Source organism: Tasmannia lanceolata, unplaced genomic scaffold, assembly GCF_043159265.1.
Source record: "Tasmannia lanceolata isolate RefF3 unplaced genomic scaffold, GAP_Taslan_0.1 ptg000044l, whole genome shotgun sequence".
In the NCBI taxonomy this organism is placed as follows: Eukaryota; Viridiplantae; Streptophyta; class Magnoliopsida; order Canellales; family Winteraceae; genus Tasmannia; species Tasmannia lanceolata.
Genome location: NW_027518721.1, coordinates 15,122,254 through 15,148,870, shown reverse-complemented (window position 1 = coordinate 15,148,870; position 26,617 = coordinate 15,122,254). Strand labels below are relative to the sequence as shown.

The window sequence follows — 26,617 nt, the reverse complement described above, 5'->3', positions numbered from 1 at the left end:
AATGACTACAAAAGAGGGTGGAAATATTACTACCCTATTTCAAAATTTGTTTTTCTTTGTAAATCTCTCCAAGTTTTTTCCTGAAAAAGTTTTACCTGAAATAACACTTACCTCCGAAAGTGATACATGTACCAAAAGAAGAATAGCCTGCGACGTTCTAAAAATACCCAAACATGCTCCCATTAAGATAGCCGATTATGTAATTGAAGATTATTGCGCAGCTTAAACCCTTAGGGGCCGTTTGGATATGCGTATTTTAGGATCTTGGATTTCCTCAACATTGTAGATGGGAGATGAGAGAAGGAGACCGGTCGTCATTTTCTGATTTCTTAGCCTTCTTTCCGTCAGCAAGAGAGTAGGAGATCATCCCAGGTTTCCAAGTTTTAGGAACCTTAGGATGGGGGGGGGGGGGGGGGGGAGGGAATTACTAAAAGATGGATTTCTTACTTAAAATCCAAGATTCTAAAAAAAAGCGAAACGGATGGTCTCCTTCTTCTCTTGTCTCCCATCCAAGATTTTGAGGAAATCCAAGATTCCAAAATCCGCGTATCCAAATGGCCCCTTAGGTTTAGTGTTCCGTTTTGTCTATCCTGAGTTTTTGGATCTCCCGCTCTCATGTGTTTCAAGTTAAGGATTAGGAGTGCAACTCGGGTCGGGTCGGGTTGGGTTGAGGCTTAACCAACCCGATTCGATTTTCCAACCAGATGAGGTTCTACCCGAGTTCAACCCGACCCAACATGAGTTTTTAAGCTTACAAAAAAAATTTTGATAAAAAATGCTGGGTTTCACTCGGGTTGGGTTGCCCAAACCCTCAACACGAACCTGACCTGAACTCAACTTGACCCGACTTTTTTTGGGGCTGAACCCGACCAGAGTTGCACCCCTAAACTAGGGATGTTGTCTTGGTACCCATGTTAACCAACCAAAAAAAATAAAATTAACTTTTACTTAAAAAAGAATTTTCAAACCCCGGGAAAATCTTTTCCCCAAGGAATCGTGACGTCACTTTCCTTCTATTATTCGCCTTAGGACACTCCCATTCAAATCCTAACCGTTACAAAACTCCAACTGCACGTTCATACGAAACTCAAACCCTATCTGCACTTTCGTTTCTATAAATACACGATCCAAACCCTCAGATTTCCAAAAACCCTTTTGAACCCATCTCAAAAAAATGGGAAAGAAGAAGACTGACGAGAGTGGGCCAAAGCCCACACCCTCAAAGGAATCCAAAGGAGTAGGAGAATCCAAGAAAGAGAAGATTTCTGTCTCAGCTATGCTTGCAAGCATGGATCAAAAACCTGAAAAAAAACCCAACAAAGGATCTTCTTCCTCAAAACCCAAACCAAAACCCAAATCAAAACCCTCTTCTTACACAGAAGGGATCGATCTCCCTCCCTCAGATGAAGAAGAAGACGAATTTAACGGCCCAGATGACATATCTCAAACCCGCGTAGCGTCATCCAAGCCGATGAATCTCTCTGTAACAGATAAGGAGATGAAGAAGAGAGAGAAGAAAGATCAGATTGCAACTCATGCTGCAATTTTGGCTAAAAAAGAAGCCCTAAAAGACGATCGAGACGCGTTTACAGTTGTAATTGCAAGTCGGGTTTCGGTCTTAGATGGTGAAGAAGATGCTGATGCTAATGTTAAGGACATTACTGTGGAGAATTTCTCGGTTTCGGCTCGCGGAAAGGAGCTTTTGAAGAATACATATGTTAAGATTTCTAATGGGAAGAGGTATGGGCTTGTTGGGCCTAATGGGAAGGGGAAATCTACTATTTTGAAGCTTTTGGCTTGGAGGAAACTCCCTGTGCTTAAGAATATTGATGTGCTTTTGGTTGAACAAGAGGTTGTTGGTGATGAGAAGTCTGCTTTGGAGGCTGTTGTTTGTGCGGTGAGGTGGCAATGTTGCAGAATTCTTCTTCTTTGGATGATGGGGAGAAGCTCGCGGAGCTTTATGAGGAATTACAGTTGATGGGTTCTGATGCCGCGGAGGCTCAGGCGTCGAAGATTTTAGTGGGTTTGGGTTTTACGAAAGAGATGCAGGGGAGGGAGACTAGGTCTTTTAGTGGTGGGTGGAGGATGAGGATTTCTTTGGCTAGGGCACTTTTTGTTCAGCCTACTTTGCTTTTGTTGGATGAACCCACAAACCATCTTGATCTTAGGGCGGTTTTATGGTTAGAGGAGTACTTATGTAGGTGGAAAAAGACGTTGGTGGTTGTATCGCATGATCGCGATTTTCTTAATACTGTGTGTAATGAGATCATTCATCTTCATGATGAGAAGCTTCATTTTTATAGGGGGAATTTTGATGATTTTGAGAGTGGGTATGAGCAGAAATGCAAGGAAATGAACAAGAAGTTTGAGGTTTATGAGAAACAAGTTAACGCTGCGAAGAGGACGGGGAGTCGGGTTCAGCAAGAGAAAGTTAAGGATAGAGCTAAACATGCCGCGGCCAAGGAAGCATCTAAGAATAAGGCTAAGGGTAAAGTGGATGAAGATGAGATACAGCCCGAGGCACCGAAGAGATGGCGGGATTATAGTGTTGAGTTTCACTTCCCTGAGCCAACTGAGCTCACACCGCCGCTCTTGCAGCTTATAGAAGTCAGTTTCAGTTATCCTAATAGGGAGGATTTTAGGCTATCTAATGTTGATGTGGGCATTGATATGGGGTCAAGGGTTGCAATTGTGGGGCCTAATGGAGCTGGTAAATCCACATTGCTTAATTTGCTCGCGAGTGATTTGGTTCCGTCGGAGGGTGAGGTGAGGAGGAGTCAGAAGCTTAGGATTGGTAGGTACTCCCAACATTTTGTAGACCTGTTGACAATGGAAGAGACCCCAGTTCAGTATCTTCTCAGGCTTCATCCAGACCAAGAGGGGCTTAGCAAACAGGAGGCTGTTCGTGTGAAGCTTGGGAAATTTGGGCTTTCTAGCCATAACCATCTTACTCCTATTGCCAAACTATCAGGGGGTCAGAAAGCACGAGTTGTATTTACATCAATTTCCATGTCTAAGCCCCATATATTATTATTGGATGAACCCACAAATCATTTAGACATGCAAAGCATTGATGCATTGGCGGAAGCTTTGAAAGAGTTCACTGGTGGAGTTATCTTGGTTAGTCATGATTCAAGGTTAATATCGCAAGTATGTGAGGATGAAGAGAGAAGTGAAATCTGGGTTGTGGAAAATGGGACTGTGGAGACATTCCCAGGGTCATTTGAGGAGTATAAGGAGGAGTTGCAAAGAGAGATCAAAGCGGAGGTCGATGATTAATGATGTGGTATTTGACTGAGGTATTTATTGTTTCATTATATAATAAACAGTTCCTTTTTCTTCTTGCATTTTTAGGCTTTCATCGTGGTGTTGTCAACAGTTCAAATTATGAACTCAATGTACGTCGGCGGAAACTTAATTTTTATGATTGCCAATATCTGTAAGTGATATGCATTCATGCATATTGGCTTCTATTGTTGTGATTTGTGAGGCTTGTGCTTCCATATTGTGGAATCATAGGAATTATAAACCTTATAATTTTGAGAGAGAAGTTTTGTTTTCTGAAGCTTTGTACCTATTTCTATCGGTTTAACAGTGAAATTATGGTGGAACCATTGCATTTCTTAGTGTACTGTTGTTTTTTGAAGCTTTGTACCTTTTTATATTGGTTTAACATTGAGAAAAAACAGCGAAATTATGGTGGAACCAATGCATTTCTTTCTTTCTTTCTTTTTTGAATGGCAGAACCATTGCATTTCTGTTCAATGATCTTTGATTAAGGATATTCAGCAGCTTATATAATAAAACAAAATCTGTTGGATTCATTCCAACTATCTTGTTCAATTGAAAACCATATGCTTCTCAAAATAGATGCCCTGATGCCAGAGGCATTTTGGATTACCTTTTGGGTGCATTTGGATTATGAGAATCAGGAATCGGTATGGATATCAAATTCCAATCCTAGTCCAATTCCTCTAGTAAAAGGAATGTTGATATTGATTCTAGTGTTTTTTTGGTGTGTGTGTGTGGGGGGGGGGAGGTGATTGTGGCAGTTGCCAAGAGAGGGGAGATTTTGTCCCATGGAAAGAGACGAAGAGGGACAGAGAGATAGAGTTTTTTTTTTTTTTTTGGAGGGGGGGTGAGATTTTAGAGAGAGAAATTTTAGGAATGGAGAGAGAGAGAGAGATTTTAGGGAGGGGGAAATCGAGAATCCCACATCTTTGGGAGGTGACGTTATCCCCGTTTTGTCCGCTCTTTTTCCAACATGCTTATTTAATTATGCCTAAAAAAGTGATCCAAATGGCGATATTACTGGAAAGGGTAAACCATGCCGATTCTTATTTCCGAACCGGGCTAACCAAATGTACCATTAGGGTGTGTTCTGATTACGAGAATCAGGAATCGGTATGGAAATCAAATTCCAACCCTACGACAGATGAAAAGGAGGCCATTCGAATTGACATCTACGACAGATGAAAAGGAGGTAATTGGAATTGACATCTCTGCCAATGGCTTTGTAAGGTAAAAGAAAAATCCTACGACAAACCCAAACCCACAAAAAAGGGAAATGAGATTTCTGATGTGGATGAAAAGGGAAATGAGATTTCTGATGTGGATGAAAAGGGAAATGAGATTTGGTAGAGGGATTGAGAGGGAGAAATCATAGGCAAGGAAGCACGGGTACTTAAAATCACCTGTCGTACCCGTGTCGGGTGCGTATCTGGTACGGGTACGTACCGGATACGCACCCTAGAGATTGTTTTAAAAAAAAACACTGTTTTGTGAATCGGGTGCGTTTGGGGTGCGCACCCGACACATTTAACTTGTTTTTTTTTAAAACTTAAGTTAGGGGTGTGTGGGGGGTAAAAGTCGGGGGTTAGACATACATACAATGTAATGGGGTGGGTTGTGTGGAGTAAAAGGTGTGTGTGTGTGTGTGTTGGGGGGGGGGGGGGGGGTGTTGTGTGTAAAAAAAACCCTTAAAACTTGCACGAATTAGGTTTTACTCAAACCCTAACTCATATCTCTCTTTCTCTCCCTCTCCCGACGGAATCTCCCTCCGGCTCCCTCTTCCGACGAAATCTCGCTCCGGCTCTCCCTTCCACTCTCTTAAAGGTATCTCTCTCTCTCTCTCTCTCTCTCACCTCCCTCTCTACTACTCTCTCCCTCTCTACTGCTCTCTCTCTCTATTCCTCCCTTTTTTTTTTTGCTTTTTCTTCAGATTATGGCAACTAATTGTGTTCCCCAAACCTATTTCCTCAGATTAATAGGTTTAGGGCTTACAATCAGTTGTCATAATCTCCAAACTCAAGCCCTTTTAGTTTGAGATTTTGGCAACTAATTATCAGCCTCAAACCTATTTACGGCTGACAATCAGTTGTCATAATCTCCAAATAGCTTTTGGGCTTTTGGCCTTTTGGGAGCACAATCGGTTGTCAAAATCTGAAACGAACAGGGCCTTAAATCTGAAACTGTTGTATTTGGAATTTGCTATGGAATATTGGGATTTGCTAGTATTTTGGGATTTGCTAGTATATGGGATTTGCTAATTGCTAGTATGTGGAATTTTGGGATATGCTTGTATATGGGATTTGTATATGGGATTTGCTAGAGAAGAGGCTTTACTACTGCCCCTATTTTTTTTTCAGTCCACAACTGATTATTGGAGTGAAAATGACAGTGTGCCCTATTTGTTTTTTATTTTGAGAACAAAGTGTGAGTCAAAAGCTGATTCTTGGACTAACAATCCGTTGAGATGAATTTTGAGTCCAAGAATCAGCTTCGGACTCACAATCTGTTCTCAAAATCCAAAACAAAGAGGGCTTGCTTAAATGCAAATGTTTGTGCAATAATCTGTTTGAATTCTGCATTAATTCTGCAAAACTGATTATTGGATTCAAAATTTTGTTTAATTTTGAGTCCAATAATCTGTTTGGGGGTCATTACATTTAGTGATTTTGTCCTGTTCATTTTAGGCCCTATTCACTTGTTCAATTTAGGCCCTGTTCTGTTTAATTTTGAGTCCAAAAATCTATTTGGGGCTCATTACATTTTTGGTTACAAACGTACAATAACTGACTAACTGTTGAGTGTTGAGAGTCCTCAATTGCATTGCATTACAAATTTACAATTGTTGTTGTTTGTTGCCTTGTAACCTTGTTTTGTTGGGTTGCAACGTTGCATGCTAAAATTGTTTTTATTGTTTAATAGATTTTAGAATGTCTTCATCCGGTGCTAGTAGTGCCCCCCAAGCCGTGAGCATACTTAGTAATGGATGGAGCGACTCACAGAGGAGGCCTCTCATTAACTTCATGGCGGTATCGAAAGGTAGACCTATGTTTCTTAAGGCGATAGATTGTTCGGAGAAAACAAAGGACAAGCATTTCATTGCTAACTTATTGAAGGAAGTCATTAATGAGGTTGGACATGATAAGGTTGTCCAGGTAGTTATCGATAATGCTCCAAATTGCAAGGCGGCCGGACAATCTTGTTTTGAAGAACATTTGTGCGGCAAAGAATGTGGAAGTAAATCAAATTGCCTGTGGATAATGTAGTTGGATCTCAGATATTGCGGGAGATGTCATGCTAGTGAAGAATTTCATCATAAATCATTTGATGAGATTGGCCATATTTAGGGGTGTAAACGAGCCGAGCTTGGCCAGGCTCGGCTCGGCTCGTTAAGCTCACAAGTGAGGCTCGGGCTCGGCTCAGGCTCGGGCTCAGCTCTGGTCAGGCTCGCGAGCCTTATCGAGCTCGGGTTATATTATGTTCACACCCCTCATCTTCCCCGGACAGCCCTACTAGTGTAATTTGACTACTTTTTTTACACTATGGGGGGTGGTCCTAGTAACAAATGGGGTTCCAAAAATGAAGTGACATATTTTGCCCCCCCCCCCCTTTCACTCCATGGACAACCCTTTTAATGTATATATTAATATATAATATATATATTTAAATATATTAAATTCTTAACGAGCCTTAACGAGCCGAGCCGGGCCTGGCCTGGCCTAACTCGGGCTCGGCTCGTTAAGCTTAACGAGCCGGCTTGGCTCGGCTCGTTAAGGATTCGAGCCGAGCTCGAGCGAGCTTCTGAGCCCGAGCCAAAATTGACACCCTTAGCCATATTCAACGACTTCAATAGTTTGAAGTTGCTTTCTGTTGCTGAGACTCGCTTTGCGAGTGTTTTTGTGATGCTTAAGAGATTTAAACTCTTAAAGCAAGGTCTACAATTGATGGTGATTAGTGACAAATGGAATTGCTATCGAGAGGATGATGTAGGAAAAGCAAAGTTTGTGAAAGAGAAGGTGTTGGATGACATTTGGTGGGATTCTATCGATCACATATTCTCTTTTACATCTCTTATGTATGACATGCTTAGAGAGTGTGACATGGATAAGCCTTGTCTTCATTTGGTTTATGATATGTGGGACACTATGATTGAGAAAGTGAAAGACGACAATCTATAGGAAGGAAGGAAAGAGGAAAGAAGAAGAGTCTAGCTTTTATGAAGTGGTGCAAGAAATTCTTTTTGATCGTTGGAACAAAAGCAACACTTCGCTTCATTGCTTGGCTCATTCATTGAATCCAAGGTTAAGTGACTTTAAATTATTTTATTTATATTAATAGTTATGTTCATTGTGAACTTTATTTCCTACTTTTAACATAAAACTAAATTATTTTTTCTATTCATGAAGGTATTACAGCGAAGAATGGCTTAGTGCCGGTTCAAATAGTGTTCCTCCACTTAAGGATACAGAGATTTATGCAGAGAGGGTAAAGTGCCTCCAAAGGTACTTTCTCAATTCAGCAGATTGCACGAAGGCTAATGTGGAGTTTGCCCACTTCTCTATGAAGTTTGGATTATTCAATGACCGAGCTACTTTAGAGCCTCATGATTGGTGGGTTGTCCACGGTACATGTGCTCCTATGCTTCAAAGCTTAGCTTTGAAGTTTCTTATGCAGCCTTCGTCTTCATCTTGTGCCCAGAGGAATTTGAGCACTTACTCCTTTGTGCATTCTTTGAGAAGGAACAAAATAACTCCACAACGGGCTCAGGACTTGGTTTTTGTTCATAGTAATCTTCGTCTTCTATCAAGACGATCTCCACAGTATGTACAGGGAGAGACGAAGATGTGGGACATAGGTGGAGATTCATTTGATTCTTTTGAGGATGTTGGGGTGCTTGAAGTTGCTAGCCTTTCACTCGATGAGCAGGATTTGGAGGTCGTTGTTTTTACCGATGATGTAGAGGATGATATTGGAGATGAGGCGACGGGCATTGTATCTAATGAATGATGCTATTGTAACATCTTGTACTTGAAGTTGGAACTTATGAAATATGGAGTAATATTAGATTTTGCAATTTTGGTGATGTTAATTGTAATTTGATTGTTCTTTTTTTTAATTTTTATAAATATATAATAAAATAATAAAAAATATTATTATATTCAGCGTACCCGAACGTACTCGCACCCGGGTTTTTTGGAAAATCACGTACCCATGTCGTGTCGTTCCTGCACCCCGTACCCGTATCCGTGCTTCTTAGATCGCAGGGTTGGAGATCTCTGCAACTTTGTAAGCTAGAAGAGAAACCCTACGACAAACCGAAACCCATAAAAAAAGGAAAGGAGGTATGAAAAGGGAAACGAAATATGGGAGAGGGATTGAGAGGGAGAAATTGTAGGGTTGGAGCGAGAGAGATTTGGGAGAGGGATTTTAGGGAGACAAATTGTGTGTGAGAGAGAGAGAAAGAGATCATCGGGTGAGAGAGAGATGCAGGAGAGAGGGATTTTAGGGAGAGACCGTTGAGACTTGAGAGAGGGATAGAAAGACACACATATAAGAGTGATTTTCGCGATGAGAGAGAGAAGGTGGAATCCCAAATTCCAACTCCTTGGCGGGTTACGGGTTCCACCCAAAAAACCTATTTTTTCCGGTCGAGGTTTCCCTTTCCACCCTTTAAAACATACCAAACGCCAGAATCCAGGGAAGTAGAATCAATACCGATTCCCGATTCTGGCAATCCAAATGCGCCCTTAGTTTTTCATGCTTTTAAGTTGGTTATCATCTCAAGTGGACACTTCTGATCCAATTTTGAACTTTTATTTATTTTTTGAATGGCAAGGAATTCATTAATAAAGAATGTGACCGAGAGGTTCCCAAAAATACAATGACAAACAATATATCAGAGACATGAAAAACAAAGGGTACAAAGATCACTAGTTAGGGAGGGAGAAAATCAAAGAGTTCGACGCTCTCCCTGAATACCCCTTCTCTAGCCAACATGTCCACCTCCTCGTTAGCAGACCGTCTAACATGGATAGAGGACACTGTTGCCGACCCCAATCTATCTCGAATCTCATCAAAGAAGGCAGTGAATCTCTAAGGAGCCACATGTGGACCTCTAAGCCACCTAATTATATTAAGAGAATCTCCTTCAATCACTACCTTGTTCAAATCCACATTCTGAATCAATTTGATTCCATGATGAATAGCCCTGACTTCTACCTCGTTTGAATCCACCACCCCAACCGGACCTATGAAATTTTGGGAATTTTTGAATAGCTAAACTAAAAAGCATCCATGATCATAATTTGACATTACATTCTGCAATCTTTTGTAGCCAAGAAAAAATAAATGATCTTCCCCTTTTGTTTTTCTGAAGAAATTCCCTTGTTCTTCAATGGATGCTGTTGAGAGAGAGAAATTGGAAAAGAGAAAAGTGAGTTAGGGCTGTCTCCCCCTCATTGATTTATTTATATACTGAAAGGCAATGTACAATTACTAGAATGCCCATAGGCTTATTCTAACACTCCCCCTCAAGCTGGAATGTATAAGTTATACATTCCTAACTTGCTACAAATGTTACTCAATTTTGCTTTATTCAATGGTTTTGTGAACATATACACTACATATCTCCCCTTTCTGAATTCTCTGACGAATGAAATGCCGGTCGACTTCGATATGCTTTGTTCTCTCATGGAAGACTGGATTTGTCGCAATATAGATGGCAGCCCTGTTGTCACAATACAGGGCTGTATTCTGTACTAGTATGTGAAGGCGAAGGAAACACAATACCAATCTCAGACAGGAGTGACCTCAACCAGATAATGTATGTACTAGTATGTGCCATTGCTCTGTATTCTGCCTCAGCACTTGACTTTGCATTGACGTCCTGTTTTTTGCTTTTTCATGAAACCAGATTGCCTCTCACAAAGGTACAATACCCGGTAGTCGATCTCCTATCGGCAGGAGATCCAACCCAATCAGCATCAGAGAACCCCTCAATTCGTATATGACCATGCCGTTTGAATAATAAGCCCTTTTCCTGGTGCACTCTTCAGATATTTGAGGATTTGAACTACTGCATTCCAATGTGAAGTACGAGGAGCGGTCGGTCATGTACTGACTGACCACCCAACAACATAGGATATATCAGGACGAGTAACAGTAAGGTATATGAGGTTGCCCACAAGCCTTCTATACCTACCAGGATCCTCCAACAAGTCACCCTCTTCTGGAACTAGTTTTACATTGGGATCCATGGGTGCAGACACAGGTTTAACACCAAGATTTCTTATTTCCTCCAACAAATCCAAAACATACTTTCTCTGTGATAGAGATAAGCCACTAGAGGAGTATGCCACTTCTATCCCAAGGAAATATCTGAGACGTCCCAAGTCCTTTGTAGCGAACTCTTTTTGTAAGAAAGCCTTTAGTTTTTTAATTCCCCCCGAGTTACTACCTGTAATAATGATATCATCGACATATACAATCAACATAATGCATTCTGTTGAGGAATGATGGCTGAATACTGAATGATCCACAACACACTGTTTCAGGCCAAACCTCATAACTGCCTCACTAAATCTGTCAAACCATGCACGTGGAGACTGCTTCAACCCATAAAAGGATTTCCTGAGGCGACAGACAGAAGAAGACAACTCCCCCTGAGCAACATACCCTGGAGGTTTCTTCATATGTGTCTCTTCAAGAGGGTCGCCATGTAAAAGGCATTCTTCACATCTAACTGGTGAAGATGCCAACCATGATTGACTGCAAGGGACAGCAGAACCCGAACTGAAGGTATCTTAGCAACTGGAGAAAATGTCTCATTGTAATCAACGCCAAAAGTCTGAGTGTACCTCTTAGCAACGAGACGAGCCTTCAGTCGCTCAACAGTACCATCAGACAGATATTTAATGGAGAACACCCAATGGCAACCAACAGGTCGAGCGCCAGCTAGTAGAGAAACCAGATCCCACGTCTGGTTAGAATGGAGAGCACCCATCTCAAGGTCCATGGCAGCCCGCCACCCTGGGTGATTGAGAGCCTCATCCAAAGACTGTGGTAACACAACATAAGACATAGAGAGCACAAAACTTTTGAAAGTAGGAGTGAGACGATCATAGCAAACAAACTGAGATACAGGGTGTGCAGTAGAATGAGAACGAGTACGCGAAGCGATAGGTGAGTCAGATACAACTACAGGATAGGGAGAGGAAGATACGTGAGTAGAGGGTAAGAGGATCTCTGCCGGTGAAGACGATTTGTCGGGATGAGGCTGTCGTGCTTGCTGTTGACGACCTTGATATCGAAACTTAATAGGTGGAGGATCCACTCTGGGAACACAAGAGTCGACTTGACCAGGAGGACAGTCAGAAGTGGAAGGTAAAGAAGCAGGAGCACTGTCCGGAAGGGCAGGAAGAGAAATGGACACCTAAGGCTCCAACCTGGAGGAGGTAGGGACAGATCCAAAACCGAAGAAGGGTTCGGACTCAAAAAATGTAACATCGGCCGATACAAACTATCCACGCAGACGGGGACTGTAGCAGCGATATCCTTTCTAGGTACGAGAGTAGCCCAGAAAGACACATCGTTCGGACCGAGGATCAAGTTTATCGCAACCAGGACCCAAATGATGAACAAAGCAAACGCAGCCAAAGACACGGGGCATAAGGGGAAAAGGGTCCTGTTGTGGGTATAATGTGTGATATGGAGAATCGCCATTCAGCACAGAAGACGGAAGGCGATTTGCCAGAAAACATGCAGTAAAGATGGCTTCCCCCAAAAAAGATTTAGGAACCTGCATCTGAAAGAGTAGAGTATGTGCCACCTCAAGGAGATAGCGCAATTTCCTTTCGGCTACACCATTATGTTGCAAGGTGTACGCACAGGAGGATTGATGGGTAATACCATGAGAGGAGAGGTAGTCCTAAAAACCATGAGTAGCAGAGAAAAACTCACGAGTGATATCTGTACGAAGACATTTAAGACTGCAACCAAATTGATTCTTTATTTCAGCATGGAAAGTTTTAAATGCAGAAAAGACTTCAGAGCGGTCCTTCAGTAAATACACCCATGTCATACGTGAATAATTATCAATAAAGACAATAAAATACTTGAATCCATTATTTGAAGCGACCCTAGAGGTCCCCATACATCCGAATGAACCAACTGAAACAGACTATCGACTCGGCTAATGACTCGGGAAGGGAAAGACACTCTATGATGCTTCCCGAGTTCACAAGACGGACACTGAAAAGGAGAAACAAAAGCAGGAACTAAAGATGTCTGCCGGAGGCGCTGAAGTGATGGGTGACCAAGTCGACAGTGCTACCGGAAGGCATCCACCGAACTATGTAAAGCAGTAGAAGAAGGACTGCAGTCAAGGCGGTAAAGGCCATCCACCTCACGTCCTGATCCAATCGTCCTCCCAGTCGAAAGATCCTGAAATACACAATAAGAAGGAAAAAATGAGATAGAGCTAGCAAGAAACTTCGTAAGTTAACTCACAAAAAGTAAACTGAAGGGAGACTTAGGGACACATAAGACATATGATAGTGGCAGATGAGGTGAAGGACAAGTGGTGCCAATACCAGTCATGGGAGTGGAACCATCAGCTAGAGTAATAGACTGAAAATCAGATGGAAATGAGCAAAAAGAAGAGAGATGAGACAAGTTGCCAGTCATATGATTTGAGGCTCCTGAGTCAATGATCCAGGACCCTGAGCTAGAGAGTAAGGTCGTGGGTGAACTACCTGGCTGAGCAAATCCTGCAGTGGGATGGGAGGCACTCTGTCGAAACCGCTGTAACTCCTGATAATCTGCCCTCGTAAAACTGAAGGACTCATCAACAGAGGTAGAACCAGGTGCTGAAGTCACTGTGCCAGAAGGGCCAGTTGTGGTGAGATGAGCTGATCGAGGTGGGCTAAGCTCTGGATGAAGCGTATAGCAAGTCTCGATCTGGTGGCCATCACATTGGCAGTGGGTACAATAAGGACGGCCACGTCCACTACCAACACAGCCACCACCACGGCCACGACCATGAGCTCTGGAAAAAGAACCGCATCCTCTGGGTGGCCGAGAACCACCACCACCATCATATGCCGCGAGAGCCGAACTATCAAAGGGGTGCCGTGATGGAGACTCGCCAAGGCACTGCTGTGCACGAGAATAGGCCTCACGTAACGACAGAATGTTGCCGGACCCAAGAATCTGATGATGTAGATGGGTAAACTTCGAACCCAAGAATCTGATAACGTAGATGGGTAGTGCACCACTCGAATTTGTTCTCGCCGTCGGCGTAGAACATTAACATCAGAAGTGAGGGGCATGAAGACGTCAAGCTACTGACATAAAGAAATAAACTGCCCATAGTGAGTCTCAAGAGACATGTCACCACGACGCAGACGCATCCACTCAGAATCAGTGGCACAGATATGGGTGAGGTTCTCAACTCCGGAATAGGTCAAGGCAGTGAGATCCCAGATCTCCTTGGCAGTCTGGAGGAGTATCATGGTAGAGGAAATGACAGGTGTCATACTCTGCCAGAGAAGACTCTGAATCAAAGCATCTTCCTTTTCCCAGCGAGTATAGGGTCCTTGGACGAGGGAGGATCCTGACGAAGAAATCTGACCTTACCCTATCTAAGGAGGTACGTAGGGGTGAGCATTATTCGGTTGAAACTGAATAACTGAACCGAACCGAACCGAACTGGTCGGTTCGGTTCGGTTTTTTTCTTTTCGGTTCGGTTTCGGTTTTTTTTTTTGCAAATTCGGTTATTCGGTTTCGGTTTTCTCAAACCGAATAACCGAAATTATGGATGAAAACCATTTTTTTCCAAAAAATAGTGTTATATGTGCACTCTGTAGGATGATCAAAACCGTCCATTTGATTGATCACAACTTAATTAGGTTGTGCTCAAAAAATCATTTCGATCGGATGATCCTAGCCCTCCGATCCAAACCGAGATTTTGATTTTTTCCCTCTTTTCCTCCCACAATTCGGTTATTCGGTTATAACCAAATAACCGAATTTTTATTCGGTTCGGTTTCGGATAACTTCGGTTACCAAATTTCAGTCTATTCGGTTCGGTTTAAACCGAATAACCACCCCTAGAGGTACGTCTCAATCCCAACTTTCCAGGGTAAGTAGTTGGTTCCATCAAACTTGGCAATATTCAGCTGTGGGTAAGAGTTCTCCACAGGTGCCAAGCTAGGAGAAGAAGAGGAAGAAGTGGTCGAGGGTGGGTGATGAGCACGGACCTCCGTGGTCATACCGAGAGAGGGATCCACAATAACAGGAGGATCCATAAGGACAACAAATGTCGAGGGAACTGAAATACCCACAACCAACATCTACAATGAGCAGAAAGAAGAAAGTGATGGATTAAAACCAAGTAATGTAGGCGATGGCTCATAACAAGGCCTCATGGGCCAAGGAGAAGAAGATAGATGGGGCCATAGTGAAGACGACAAGAGACCGATACGAAGAAGGAATGAAGTGATAACCGAAATAGCTCATGTCATTCAGAAAGCTAGGGTTAGGTTTCAAGAGGAGGGAAAGTGACAGATCATGGCACGGAGGTGTGAGAGGGATTGCGGAAAATCACGAGAGGGTGGGGATGGGATTTCTGGAAATACGCGGGAAGGAGGGTGGGGTCCAGATGATGGCAGGGTGGGGGGTATGAACCAGGGGGTCGCAGGGAGAGGGGGGTTCCAAGGGGGTTGCGGGGAGGGGGGTCGTGGGGAGGTGGGGTTTGTGCCGGAGGAGGGGGGATGATGGTCGTGGGGAAGGGGGTATTTTCCGAGAGAGAAGAAGAGGCGTGGGGTTGCGTAGGGTCCAAGGAAGGGGAAAGGAGGAGAAGTTTGGGGTAGGGTTGAAGCTTGGGGATGAAGAAGATGGAGGCTAAGGATTTTCCCTTGGGATCAGAAACCCTAGGGCTCTGATACCATGTTGAGAGAGAGAAATTGGAAAAGAGAAAAGTGAGTTAGGGCTTTCTCCCCCTCACTGATTTATTTATATACTAAAAGGCAAGGTACAATTACTAGAATGCCCATAGGCTTATTCTAACAGATGTCAACTCCGTCTTGCTTAGAACCACATTTTTTGACCCATCAAGCACCTTGTCTTGTTACATATAGTGGCTTTTATACATCAAAGTGGGTTTAGGACAAAGTTATTTCAATCGTATGTCCAAGGGTATTTTGGTTTGTATGTTATTAAAATATAAGTGATTTAATAGCATTTAGTTGATGGAATTAGAATTCACACTCCACATTTTGAGTATCGTTTTTATCTTTTTCCTTTTACAAATTTTACATGGCATCAAAACGAACAGGTCGGGATTACCACTTGATGGGAGTTCAATAGGTAATAATGACCTGATTAGAATTGGAGTGGTCAGAGACGATAAAGGTAATGTCATCCTTTTGTTCCCCTTCCCCATAGTTTTTATTGATTCGAACGAAGCAGAGTTAAGGCCCTCCTTGAAGGTCATACGATTAGTATTTAGAATTCGCTCAGGAAGGTGTGGCTTGAAGGTGACCTGGCAAATGTCATTGCATGTGCTAATAACAAATCTCCGCGGCCCTGGAGGTTTGCAAACATCGTATTACAAATTTGTTATATCTGTACTAGCATTGATATTTCTCTGTCCCGCATCCTTCCTTTAGCTAATGCTGTGGCTGACGACCTTGCGAAAGCTGGTTCATTCAGGGGTGATAGGCTTATAGTTTTAGACACTTATCCCATTGTGTGCATGAGAGAGAGAGAGAGAGAGAGAGAGAGAGAGAGAGATGCATACCTAGGGTTCACATATTACTTTCTAGCAATTTAGGAGCATGAATAAGGTGTTCTAATTCAATATGACAACTAATAGAAGATATTCCATAAACAAAACAACCATCTAAAGAATATATCCAACTATCTAACTATGGCTCAACACGATCTAGTATTGGCTAGGGAGTGGTAATAGGTATACGATTAGGGTAAGGTAATGATAGGTAATGCGTAAAGGAGCAGGGTATTTAAAGGGTGTAAAAATATGAGAAAGGTTGGGAACTATATGAGGAAAATAAAAGAATGGTGAAAGGAATCAAAGGGGAAGAGGAATATGGGATTTGGGTGTGGACATAGGAAGAAGGAAAAAACGTAGCTGGGAGTGGGTGTGATTCATGCCTCAATTATTGTGTTGCAGGTAATGCCCAAGAGGAGAAAAAGAGAAAGATGGCAAAAGAGGAATATGATGGGTTGATCTAAGCCAAAGAAGAGAAAGAAAGGAAGGTGCCATAAGACAAGAAAGAAAAGGAGAAAGGAAGGGTTCACAACCCAGAGCTAAATGGGTGAGAGAGAGGAGAAAAGGGTGGAAAGAAGAGAGAAGGGGTTGCAGCGGCTTACAATCCCAATCAGTCGGGGATGAGCTAGAGAACTCCACTCTATCCGTGAGGGAGAATAGGTTTTTTTTTTTTTTTTGTGGGGAGGAGTGGGTGGTGACTCAGCCGGGATAGGATTTGACCTATGATGATGTCAAATGGTAGAGTGAGGAGACCTGCAAATTTGGTTGAGGTGTTGGGGAATTCAATTCAGCGACTTATGTTGGGACCTCACTTGAATGTACTGTAGTTTAAGGAGCACAAGAGTCCTCCCAGATGGCTTACCTCGCTGCTATCCTATTCCTGGAATTGCTTCCCTTTCAGCTGAAGCCGAAGCTAGCTAGGATTGACAGCAATCAGTTCACTGGTTAACTCCAGGCTCCTCAGTCACTGTTAGTCTAATGGCATTAGAGTGTGATCCCTATCAATATTAGTTTCCAACCATTGATAATGGAAATGCCAAAAAGCCTCAGAGTCCCTATTTGTGTTCAAGTTGGCTCACGGTGAGTCTATCCTGGTGTTGAGTAGACTCCTGTAGAACTTGTGTCCAACTAGTGAATGTCGAGCATAAGTGCCTGGTAAGGTAATTAGCCTGCTTCGACATCCCATAGTGTACCAGTTCAAAGAGGCAAGTGCCCAATGCTATCTGAAATAACAAGGACGAGATTCACTACCTTACTAAATTGAGCTTTCTCATGGTTGAATTCAAGTAGGCATGCTCCGAATTCAGAGCCAGATTTAAGGCCGAATGCACTAGTGATTGAAGCTGAGTGAACCCAATTCCACAGTCCAACTACAATGCTGGAATTCTCCTCAACTGAACCAGGGATTGACCCAGGTTCAACTGGCAGTCAACAATAGACTACAATTCTTTTTGGAAGCTATGCCACAAATGTCTCCGATATTTTCAAAATATTACTTTTTTATCCTGTCATTTTGATAAAACGACAAAATCCCGAAATAATTCCGTGATTTTAAAAATATGACAATATTTTCATTTTATCATAAAATGTCGCAATAATATCCCGATATTTTTTCGATATTTTTACTTTATATTTTTTTCTTAAATTTTATATATTTATATATTTTTTAAATAATTTATTTTTTCCTTTTTTTCCCGATATAAACCCGAAAAAATAAAAATATTTAATATATCCCGAGATTTTCCCTTGCCGAGAAATTCCCGAGAACGATATTTGTGACATAATTTGGAAGTATGTAATTGATAGTCAGTTTGCCCCTAGTGTCTGGATCTGCAGCAGCTCTAGTGGCTGATTGTCCTTTGAGCCTTTTTCACAAGCACTAAACAGATCTCTTATGATGTGGCTCCTCAACCCACATATCTATACAAATTTGCATTTCAACTCACACAACCAAAACCAATGCCATTACTGCATGAGAACTATCTTCCTTTTGCAGTTTCGGTCATTAGTGCTCTCTCTCATTCCAGATCTGTTATGGGAGAATTTCTTCAAGCCCACCAGAGATCTGGGACTATTCTTATAAGCTAGACACTGTTATTGATTCAGGAAAAGAGAGTTCCATTCATAGCAAAAGAGCAGTCCATCATTAAAGGTGAATGTCACAAAGTTTAATCAAGACAGCACCGATTAGTAAAAATACATGGAGTTGAAGATGATCGGTTACTTCATTTGATTTCAGATGGTTATTGTATTGAGGAGACACTAGAAAATTCCTGAATTCATGAAGAGCTTTTCTTGCATGCAACGGGGATACAAGATAGCTGGAAAAACAGGGTTAGGTACTCACGAAGTCACGATACCAGTGTCTGATCTTCCTTGATAGGTAGTCTGCTCCTAGCAGCTGTTCTTCCGCTTAAAAAAATTTCCATTCTGTAATTCGATTACCTTCAATTCAAAATGTCTCTAACTTTTTAGTTCTCCTACAATGGAAAATACTAGATTGTCCTTCACTTAATTCTGTTGTGACATGTAAATTTTGGACAAAATGCCTACACTGCTTCCATGAATGACAAAATACCCCTTTAAGGGGACAATGACCCAAACCACGCATTGGTTAACCGAGGTATATCCTGTTTTTAAATTTTATTATCTTTCAGCTATGCGTCAAGTGTTTAGGGTTTTATAAGAGGGGGTATAGCTAAGTGGTGGGCCCATAAGGAAGCCGAGCAATAGGAAATAAGAAGGGAAAAAAGAGGGGCTCAAGGGGTTAAGTGGTGGGCCATAGGGGGTAGCCTAATATAAGAAAGGGGTTTTAAGTGGTGTGTCATGGTTGGAGGCCCAATAAGATTATAAGGTTTTTAAGTGATTTTGGGCTTGGGTTTTGCGTGGTGGGACACAAGAATATGCAAGTAAAGTGGGCCATAGGTTGATATGGACATCCCCACATTTAGGATCACAAAATGCAACTAAAAACTGTAATAAAATCCTAGTAAAATGTGAATTAACATGTCTTTCAATAAACTATTCCTAAACCGTAGACTAAATCACATCAGAGAGAGAGAGAGGGAGATATGTTTTTTCTATAAAAAAGGGCGGCCCAGTTGATGGGGACATCAACAATGGGCGTGGATTTAAGGTTTACAAGCGCAGACGTGGACGAGACTGATGGTGGAGACTCTAGCATGGGCCACAGACATGGGTGTCTTTTTTATTATTTATTTTCTATGTCATCATTTTATTTTTAGCCTACTTTTGAGGTATCAAATCTCATCTGTTTGGCGTGTTTTTGGTATTATTAGAAAGTTTTTTCAATTACCTATCTAATGAGCCTAAGATCACATGATTTAGATGTGACTTGAGCAAGTTATGAGTGTTCTTAGGAAGTGGTATACGTCTATTACATGATTACTATTTTAGGTAAGTTTTAACTTTATTTAGTTTACTTTGGATTAGATGAATGGTTGAGATTAGTTGCTTAGGTTTTAATTTATCTGCTAGGGTTTCTTTTCTTATAAATATATCTTATGAAAGCAATAGCAACAGTCCTTTTGGGGCTCCCACTTCTACTACTACTACTAGCTTCTTCTTAGACAAAAAAAGCTAAACAAAAGCTCCTTCTCTGTACGGTTTTAGGCACATGGTTGCCTGGTCAAATCGATATTTAAGCCAACACGAGTAGTTTAACAGCCAGATCCATTCGTTAAAGATCCAATGTAAATAGTGAAAAAAGCCCAAGCTAGGGGGAATTTTTTTATAGTTTATATAGAGGGTAGGGTAAGGTCCCTCAGGCCAAAGTCCATCCTGAGAGTCACCACGCCGGTCGGAAACTTCTAAGGTCGTCTAAAGTCTCCGAAGAGGGTTGCTAGGCGCCAGGTAGGGTAGGGAGTTTGGTAAGGACCGGTAAGCAGGAAGTGTAGGGGAGCGGAGCGACTGATTGATTAAGAATGTAAGGGCTTAGGGGTGTTCATTAGTCGGTTAAAACCGAAATAACCGACCGAACCGAATTCGGTCTGTTATTTCGGTTCGGTTTTTTGGCCATTTGGTTCGGTTTCGGTTTTGTATCTACTCACATTTTAGTTTTCAGTTTCGGTCTCGGTTTACGTCAAAAATAAATTCGGTTTATCCGAAAAACCGAATTGGAGTTAGTAATAAAAAAAAAAGCAAAAAGCGAAAAATCAAAGTTGGAGATTTGTGCATGGATTTAGGCGTGGGGCAGTGAACTAAATTTAATGCAGGCATTGAAAAATCAAAGTTGAAAAAAGCTACCTACCTATTGCCATTGAAAAAAGCAAACAATAATGATTCTTGTCCCTTGTGCATGGATATAGGCGTGGGGGAACTAAATTTAATGAGGCATGCAGCTGTCGCCCACTTGGTCACATGGTCCTCATTGAAAATAAAAGTAGCTAGGGAACTCTCTCTCTCTCTCTCTGAAAATAAAAGTAGCTATGGAACTCTCTCTCTCTCTCTCTCTCTCTCTCTCTCTCTCTCTCTCTCTCTCTAGCACTTCTGCATGCACTTTGACATTGGAAATGGAAGAAGATCAATGGAATTTTCATTGTTGCCTGCACTTCGCCGGATTTGGAAGAAGTTTGCTACATATAGAATAATCATCCTCTTTCAAATGGAAGCCGTGCAATTGCGGTCGCAGGAAATGGATCATTTGCATGAAATGGAAGAAGATGGCTGGATTTTTGCCTCTTTTTTCGTCTCATTTTACAGCAAGAAATAGCAGGTTTTTCGCTTGATTTTTGCTCAAATTTTTGCCTTTATTATCTACTTGAAAGATTCACTATTTTGCAAAATTTTTCCTAAAATTGTTTGCGGATCTCAGAAATCAGATTTCCGCTTTGAAAGCCCCAAATTTGTAGCACCTTCCACTAGAAATTTGAAAACCAATTATCAAAAAAATCAAACATCAAGAATTCTGTTATAACCAAACTAACCGAACAACCGAAATATTCTTCGGTTTCAGTTCAGTTCGGTTAACATATAATTCGGTTTCGGTTTCGATTGTCTTATGTAGGTAACCGAAAAATTTCGGTTCGGTTAGTTTTCATTATTTCGGTTCGGTTTTAACCGATTGAACAACCCTAAAGGGACTTTTTAAATATTGAATAGAATTGACGTTTTGCTTGAAGCCAGAAATTTGTGCTTTCTTCTTCTCTCTTCTTTTTGTTGTTTGAAACCATCTTCTCTCATCTTCATTCATATACTCTTCTATTTCTTCAATCAAATCCGCACAAACTTTATTTAGTTTACTTTGGATTAGATGAATGGTTAAGATTAGTTTCTTAGGTTTTAAGTTATCTTCTAGGGTTTCTTTCCTTATAAATACATTTTATGAAAGCTATGTAAGGGACTTTTTGAATATTGAATAAAATTGACGTTTTGCTTGAAGCCAGATATTTGGGCTTTCTTCTTCTCTCTTCTTCTTGTGGTTTGGAACCATCTTCTCTCATCTTCATTCATCTATTCTCTTCTATTTCTTCAATCAAATCAGCACAGACAAGGTTAGTAAATCAGATTTTCTATTTTATTTGTTCTTGAACCCTAAAACTAGAAAAATCCAAAATCCATAGATCTCCCTTGTTCTTCAAGATCTTGTTTTGAGATTTTGAGGGATTGTTTTAGTGATTAAACCTCACCTAAAACTCACAAGAATCTCAACTTTCAAACCTATTGCAAGTTTTTACCCTTTTCAAGCCCGGAAACCCTTTTTAAAGATCCATAGCCTAAACCTACCATCAAATCAGAACCTAAACTCTAGAATTACCTTTCTTTTACCTATCTAAACCTTCACCTAAGATCTGGATAGCAGTTTCATTCAATTTCCAAATTTGCAGAAATTACCAAAATACCCCTACGACCTAAATCTAGACCGTTTTGACCCAATTCCTGTTGCTGGACATTTTTTTTTGTTTTTTTGTTTTTCTTCATTGATTATTATTAATTTCTCATACTTTTGTTACATCTAATCGATAGGTCTTACATTATCTTTTAGTTCTTTTAATTGGTTGGTTTTGGACTAATCCTTCTATTATCAATTCATCTTACGAATCTTTATCTCTTTGATTGATTTGTATAAGGTTTAGTTTATGCTTAATTATGATCTTTACAATTATTTATGCTATTTAGGTCTCATTATTGCTGTTGTCCATAGATTAATTAGGCATTAATTCAGCCCTAGGTTAGTTGTTAAGTGTTATTTTAGTTTTCCGCGTAAGCCATAAACTGTCCTAAAGTCTTAATCCCATTAAGAGTGTAGGATTTTCCCTAAATTAGGTATTGTCCTGCATCACCAGTGCACGAGGCTCCAGCCATTGCGGGGTCTGGGGAGGGCTAGATGTACGCAGCCTTACCCCTGCTTTGGAAAGAGGCAGTTTCCGTGACTCGAACCCGTGACCACCGGGTAACAATGAAGCAACCTTGCCGTTGCGCAGAGAGAGAGAGAGAGAGAGAGAGAGAGAGAGGTTTTTTCTAACTGGCTCAAAAATATAAGAGGGTGTTTCTGAAATGTAGGAAACTGGAAACATGGGGAGTGTGTAATGTATGACAAAGAGAAATGTGGTTTTTGTTTTAATTGCTTAATGGAGGTTTTGTGGGAAATGTGGGAAAGTGTGTAGGGAGAGTGGAGAGGTAATGGTTGACGGTTTGTACTCCTAAACTCGATGCTTATTCTCACATGCAGAAGGAGGGTGAGGTGGAAGTGGTTACAGGTTGGGTGGTGGGCAAGGTAGAGGTCGAGGTGGACCATTGTATCATTCGCAGAGGTTTTTTAATCCTCACTTTGGTGCGTATTCTGGCCAAAACAAGGAGAGCCTCAGCGTGATATACCTTACACCCCTCCTACATGTTACCCTATGCAGTTTGCTAGCAGTCCTCACACTCCAGGGTCTGTAGCTTCTTAATGCCCTGGTTTGTTATGATTAATAGTATCAACAATTCCCACCGGCGACTCTCACTCATCTCCATAAGAAGCTATTATTTAGCCGACACTTCGAATTTATTGTCGACACACGTGTCCTGCCGTGTCCGACACGACACACGTGTCCTGCCGTGTCCGACACGACACGCGTGTCCACCCGTGTCGACACTCCTTTGGACACTTTTAAATGTACTGCTATAAGTGTTAGACTTAATTTGGCCGTGTGGACACATTTTTGTGCTGTGTCAAGTGTGACATTTTATTTTATTATTGCATATTGTGTTTACCTCTTTTATTATAAACTCTTTTTAGCTCTTCTCAAACTAATATTTGTTGTTGTATCATACATATATACTTTCTATTTTAGCCGTGTCCCCGTTTCTAAATTTTGGGGGTTCGCCGTGTCCGACACTCCGTGTCTGTGTCGACACGCGACACATGTGTCCGTGTCCACAAATCATAGATAAGAAGCTTCTTAGGCGGTTGATTATGGCACCGGTCACCATCTATTTTATGATTTAGGTGACATGTCATCTCTTTTTCCTTTTTTTTTTGGTTTCTGTACCATATCATTTCTGGAGATGGGTCATCTTTACGCATCCCCCATGTTGGTTATACCTTTGTCTTTTGAATCTCTTATATGTTTTTAATGTGTTTTTAGTGTCAAAGCAAACTATTGTTTGTTTTTTATTTTAATTCTCATTTTTGTGTTTTATCTTTACCTCATCAATTGTTCTTGTGAAGGATCTGGATTAGGGAAGCTCCTTGCTATCAGTATTCATTTTGTGATCTAGATCCTCTCCTTTTTGGTTTGATTGATGTTGAAGTCCTGTTTGCGCCAGAGTTGTCATCTTCATTGTCACCTTCCCTGTAGGAACAATCATGTTTTATCATCGTTAGTTTTCTAGTTTTTATTAAAGTTGCATCCAGTAAAGTTTTTGCGCATCATTTGTCTCAGTTGTAAGCTCGTGAAGCATTATTTTCTTCCTTTTATTCTTATACCAATATTCGCCCTTCTTCTTTTGAAGTTGTTCAGTCTGATGTGGGTTCCAACCCATGTTCCTTCTTTAGGTTCAATGCTATTTTTGTTTATGATTTTACTCGATACATGGATCCCAAGCTTTGGGGGAATTTTTATCATTTCTGTGCCATCTATAAGCAGTTTTTTTGCCCCTATACACTATATCAGAATGGTGTTGCAGAATGGAAGCATTGCCACATCGCCAAAAGATTTTCTATGATATTTCATTATGGTGCTTCATAGATAGACACAGTGCCACCCATGTCATCGATTCACTTTCATATACAACTGTTGGCCATCAGACTCCTTGTATGCTCTCATTGTTCAGTTTCCTAATCATGGTTTTAAATTTTGTCCGAAATTCCAAATTTCTTTTCGGAAATTTCGAAAAATTGATTTTTTTTTAAACATATTATTATTCCGAAATTTTGGTAATTTCGGCCTAAATTTGGGAATAAATAAAATAATACTTTTTTTATTACCGGATTTTGGCCAAAATTTAGGGATTTCAGTTTCGGTCGAGGGCGAAACCAAAACTGAAACCGAAACCGAAATTTAAATCCATGTTCCTAATTACTCATTTCGCCCATGGAGGGTGCATATGTATGTTCACCAACTGGCTCTTTAAGAAGCTCTCTTCCTAGGGTGTTACCCATCTCTTTGTTTGGTGTAGTGATTAGCATAGAGGTTTGGTAATATTCTCTCTGAGAAGATATTAATCTCACACCATGTCTCCTTTTATGAGGACCAATTCTATGATCCACCAGCCATTGGATGTGAGCTTATTAGAAGATATTTATCTCACACCATGTCTCCTCTGAGAAGATATTAATCTCATACCATGTCTCCTTTTATGAGGACCAATTCTATGGTCCACCAGCCATTGGATGTGAGGTTATGAGAGAGACAATTGCCACCTCTTCACATACTAGCCATGAGCCCATGACCATTGTTTTAAATTTCAACCGAAATACCAAAATTTCAATTTAAAACCGAAACTGAAATTTAATACTTTCAGCTGAAATTATAAAATTTTCACCGAAATTTCATTTTAGGCTGATGCTGAAACCGAAATTTAAAAATTTCAGCCGAAATTATAAGATTTTCACCGAAATTTCCACCGAAACCGAAATTGCCACCGAAATTTCCACGTTTTCGGCTGAGGCACGACACCCCTTCTAATCTTTGTTGATGCTCCTTCCATGTAGGCTAGGGTTTCTCTAGCCCTATGAGGAGGTTATATGTTCGTCAGCATGAACATAAGCAGACTCAGCAGCACAAGTAACGAGTATTTTTTTGAAAAGCTCCGGAATTTAACCCTAATTCTCTGTCACCCGTCACCACCATAGTATGCTACTATCCTACCATCGAGAGTTGATAGGGGAGCACAAGTAACAAGTATTAGTGAACCTTCTTTTTTCACTGAAGCTATCTGAACTCAAGTGACAGATAAGTAGACGCAATGGCAAACAAGATGAGTTACAATGATACTTTGGAGATTTTCCCAGACCTCCTCCAGGTAAGAAAATTGTTGGTTTTAAGTGGGTTTAAAAACTAAATCAAAAGGCTGGTGGTACGATAGATTGGCATAGGGCTTGTCTTGTGACAAAGGTTATAAATATAATCAACAACATGGGCTAAGCTATGATGAAATGGTCACCATTGTTTCATTGATTATACCCTTAGTTAACATTCTGGGGTGCATTACTAGATGGGTATGCGACAACAGACAAATGGAACTTTTTGTGTAGGCTAGAAAAGTCCATATATGGACTTAAGCAACCTCCTCAAGCGTGGTTTGACAAACTTCATCAAGCTCCTCAGGAGACATTTGTACCAAAGGACTTGATTAGATAACTCATTTGTGGGACAATAATGTATGTCACTCATCTTAGTTTACATTGATGATATGATAATTACAGGAAGTTGAAACGAAAATTATGAAATAGAGCATGAAGCAAGATTTCAAGATCTTGGAGAATTACACTACTACCTGGATGTTGAGATTAAGCAGACCAAGGAAGGGCTGTAATGCTGTATCACAAATCTTCTTAGTGATGAATGCCATTAAGTACTCCTGTCCTTTGAAATAAAAAGATGATTAGTGAGGGAGGAGAGAAAATAGAAGATGCTCTCATGGGTCATACCTTATGTTCACCAAACTTGATATTACTTATGCAATAAATGAGGTCTTTCAGCAAATGCATTATCCTAGAGGGTAGCATTTATAAGTGGCAAAGAGGATTATAAGATACACAAGAGGAACCATGGTTATGGCTTATTTTATGAGCAGTGTCAGGACAAATATATCACGGTAGTGGGATATCTAGTGCCAATCGGGTAGATCTAGACACCAGACAATTTGTTATATGTTTCTGTGTTTCTGTGTTATGGTGAGTGGATGTTTAGTTTCGTAGAGTAGCAAGAAGCGAAGGACAATACCCAGGTCCAGTGTAGAAGAAAAGGTACAAGGCAATGGCTTCCATAACTGTAGAGCTTACATGTGTTCAACATTTGCTACGAGAAATACATCTCAGAACCCAGGGTTCCATGCAAGGACTAAGCATTTTATATTCTTCTTACATATTTT

At 41.0% G+C, this 26,617-nt stretch overlaps 1 protein-coding gene and 1 pseudogene across 1 annotated transcript; both read left to right on the top strand.

Annotated features, from left to right (window-relative positions):
• The first annotated feature begins 1,063 nt into the window (after nt 1–1,063).
• On the top strand, nt 1,064–3,631 carry LOC143863579 (ABC transporter F family member 4-like; annotated as a pseudogene).
• Nucleotides 3,632–6,311: 2,680 nt separating this feature from the next.
• LOC143863338 (uncharacterized) lies at nt 6,312–8,295 on the top strand. Its single transcript, XM_077374021.1, has 3 exons — nt 6,312–6,550; nt 7,142–7,363; nt 7,695–8,295. The coding sequence occupies exons 1-3, from the start codon at nt 6,312–6,314 to the stop codon at nt 8,293–8,295; spliced, it is 1,062 nt and encodes a 353-aa protein (XP_077230136.1).
• The last annotated feature ends 18,322 nt before the right edge of the window (nt 8,296–26,617 follow it).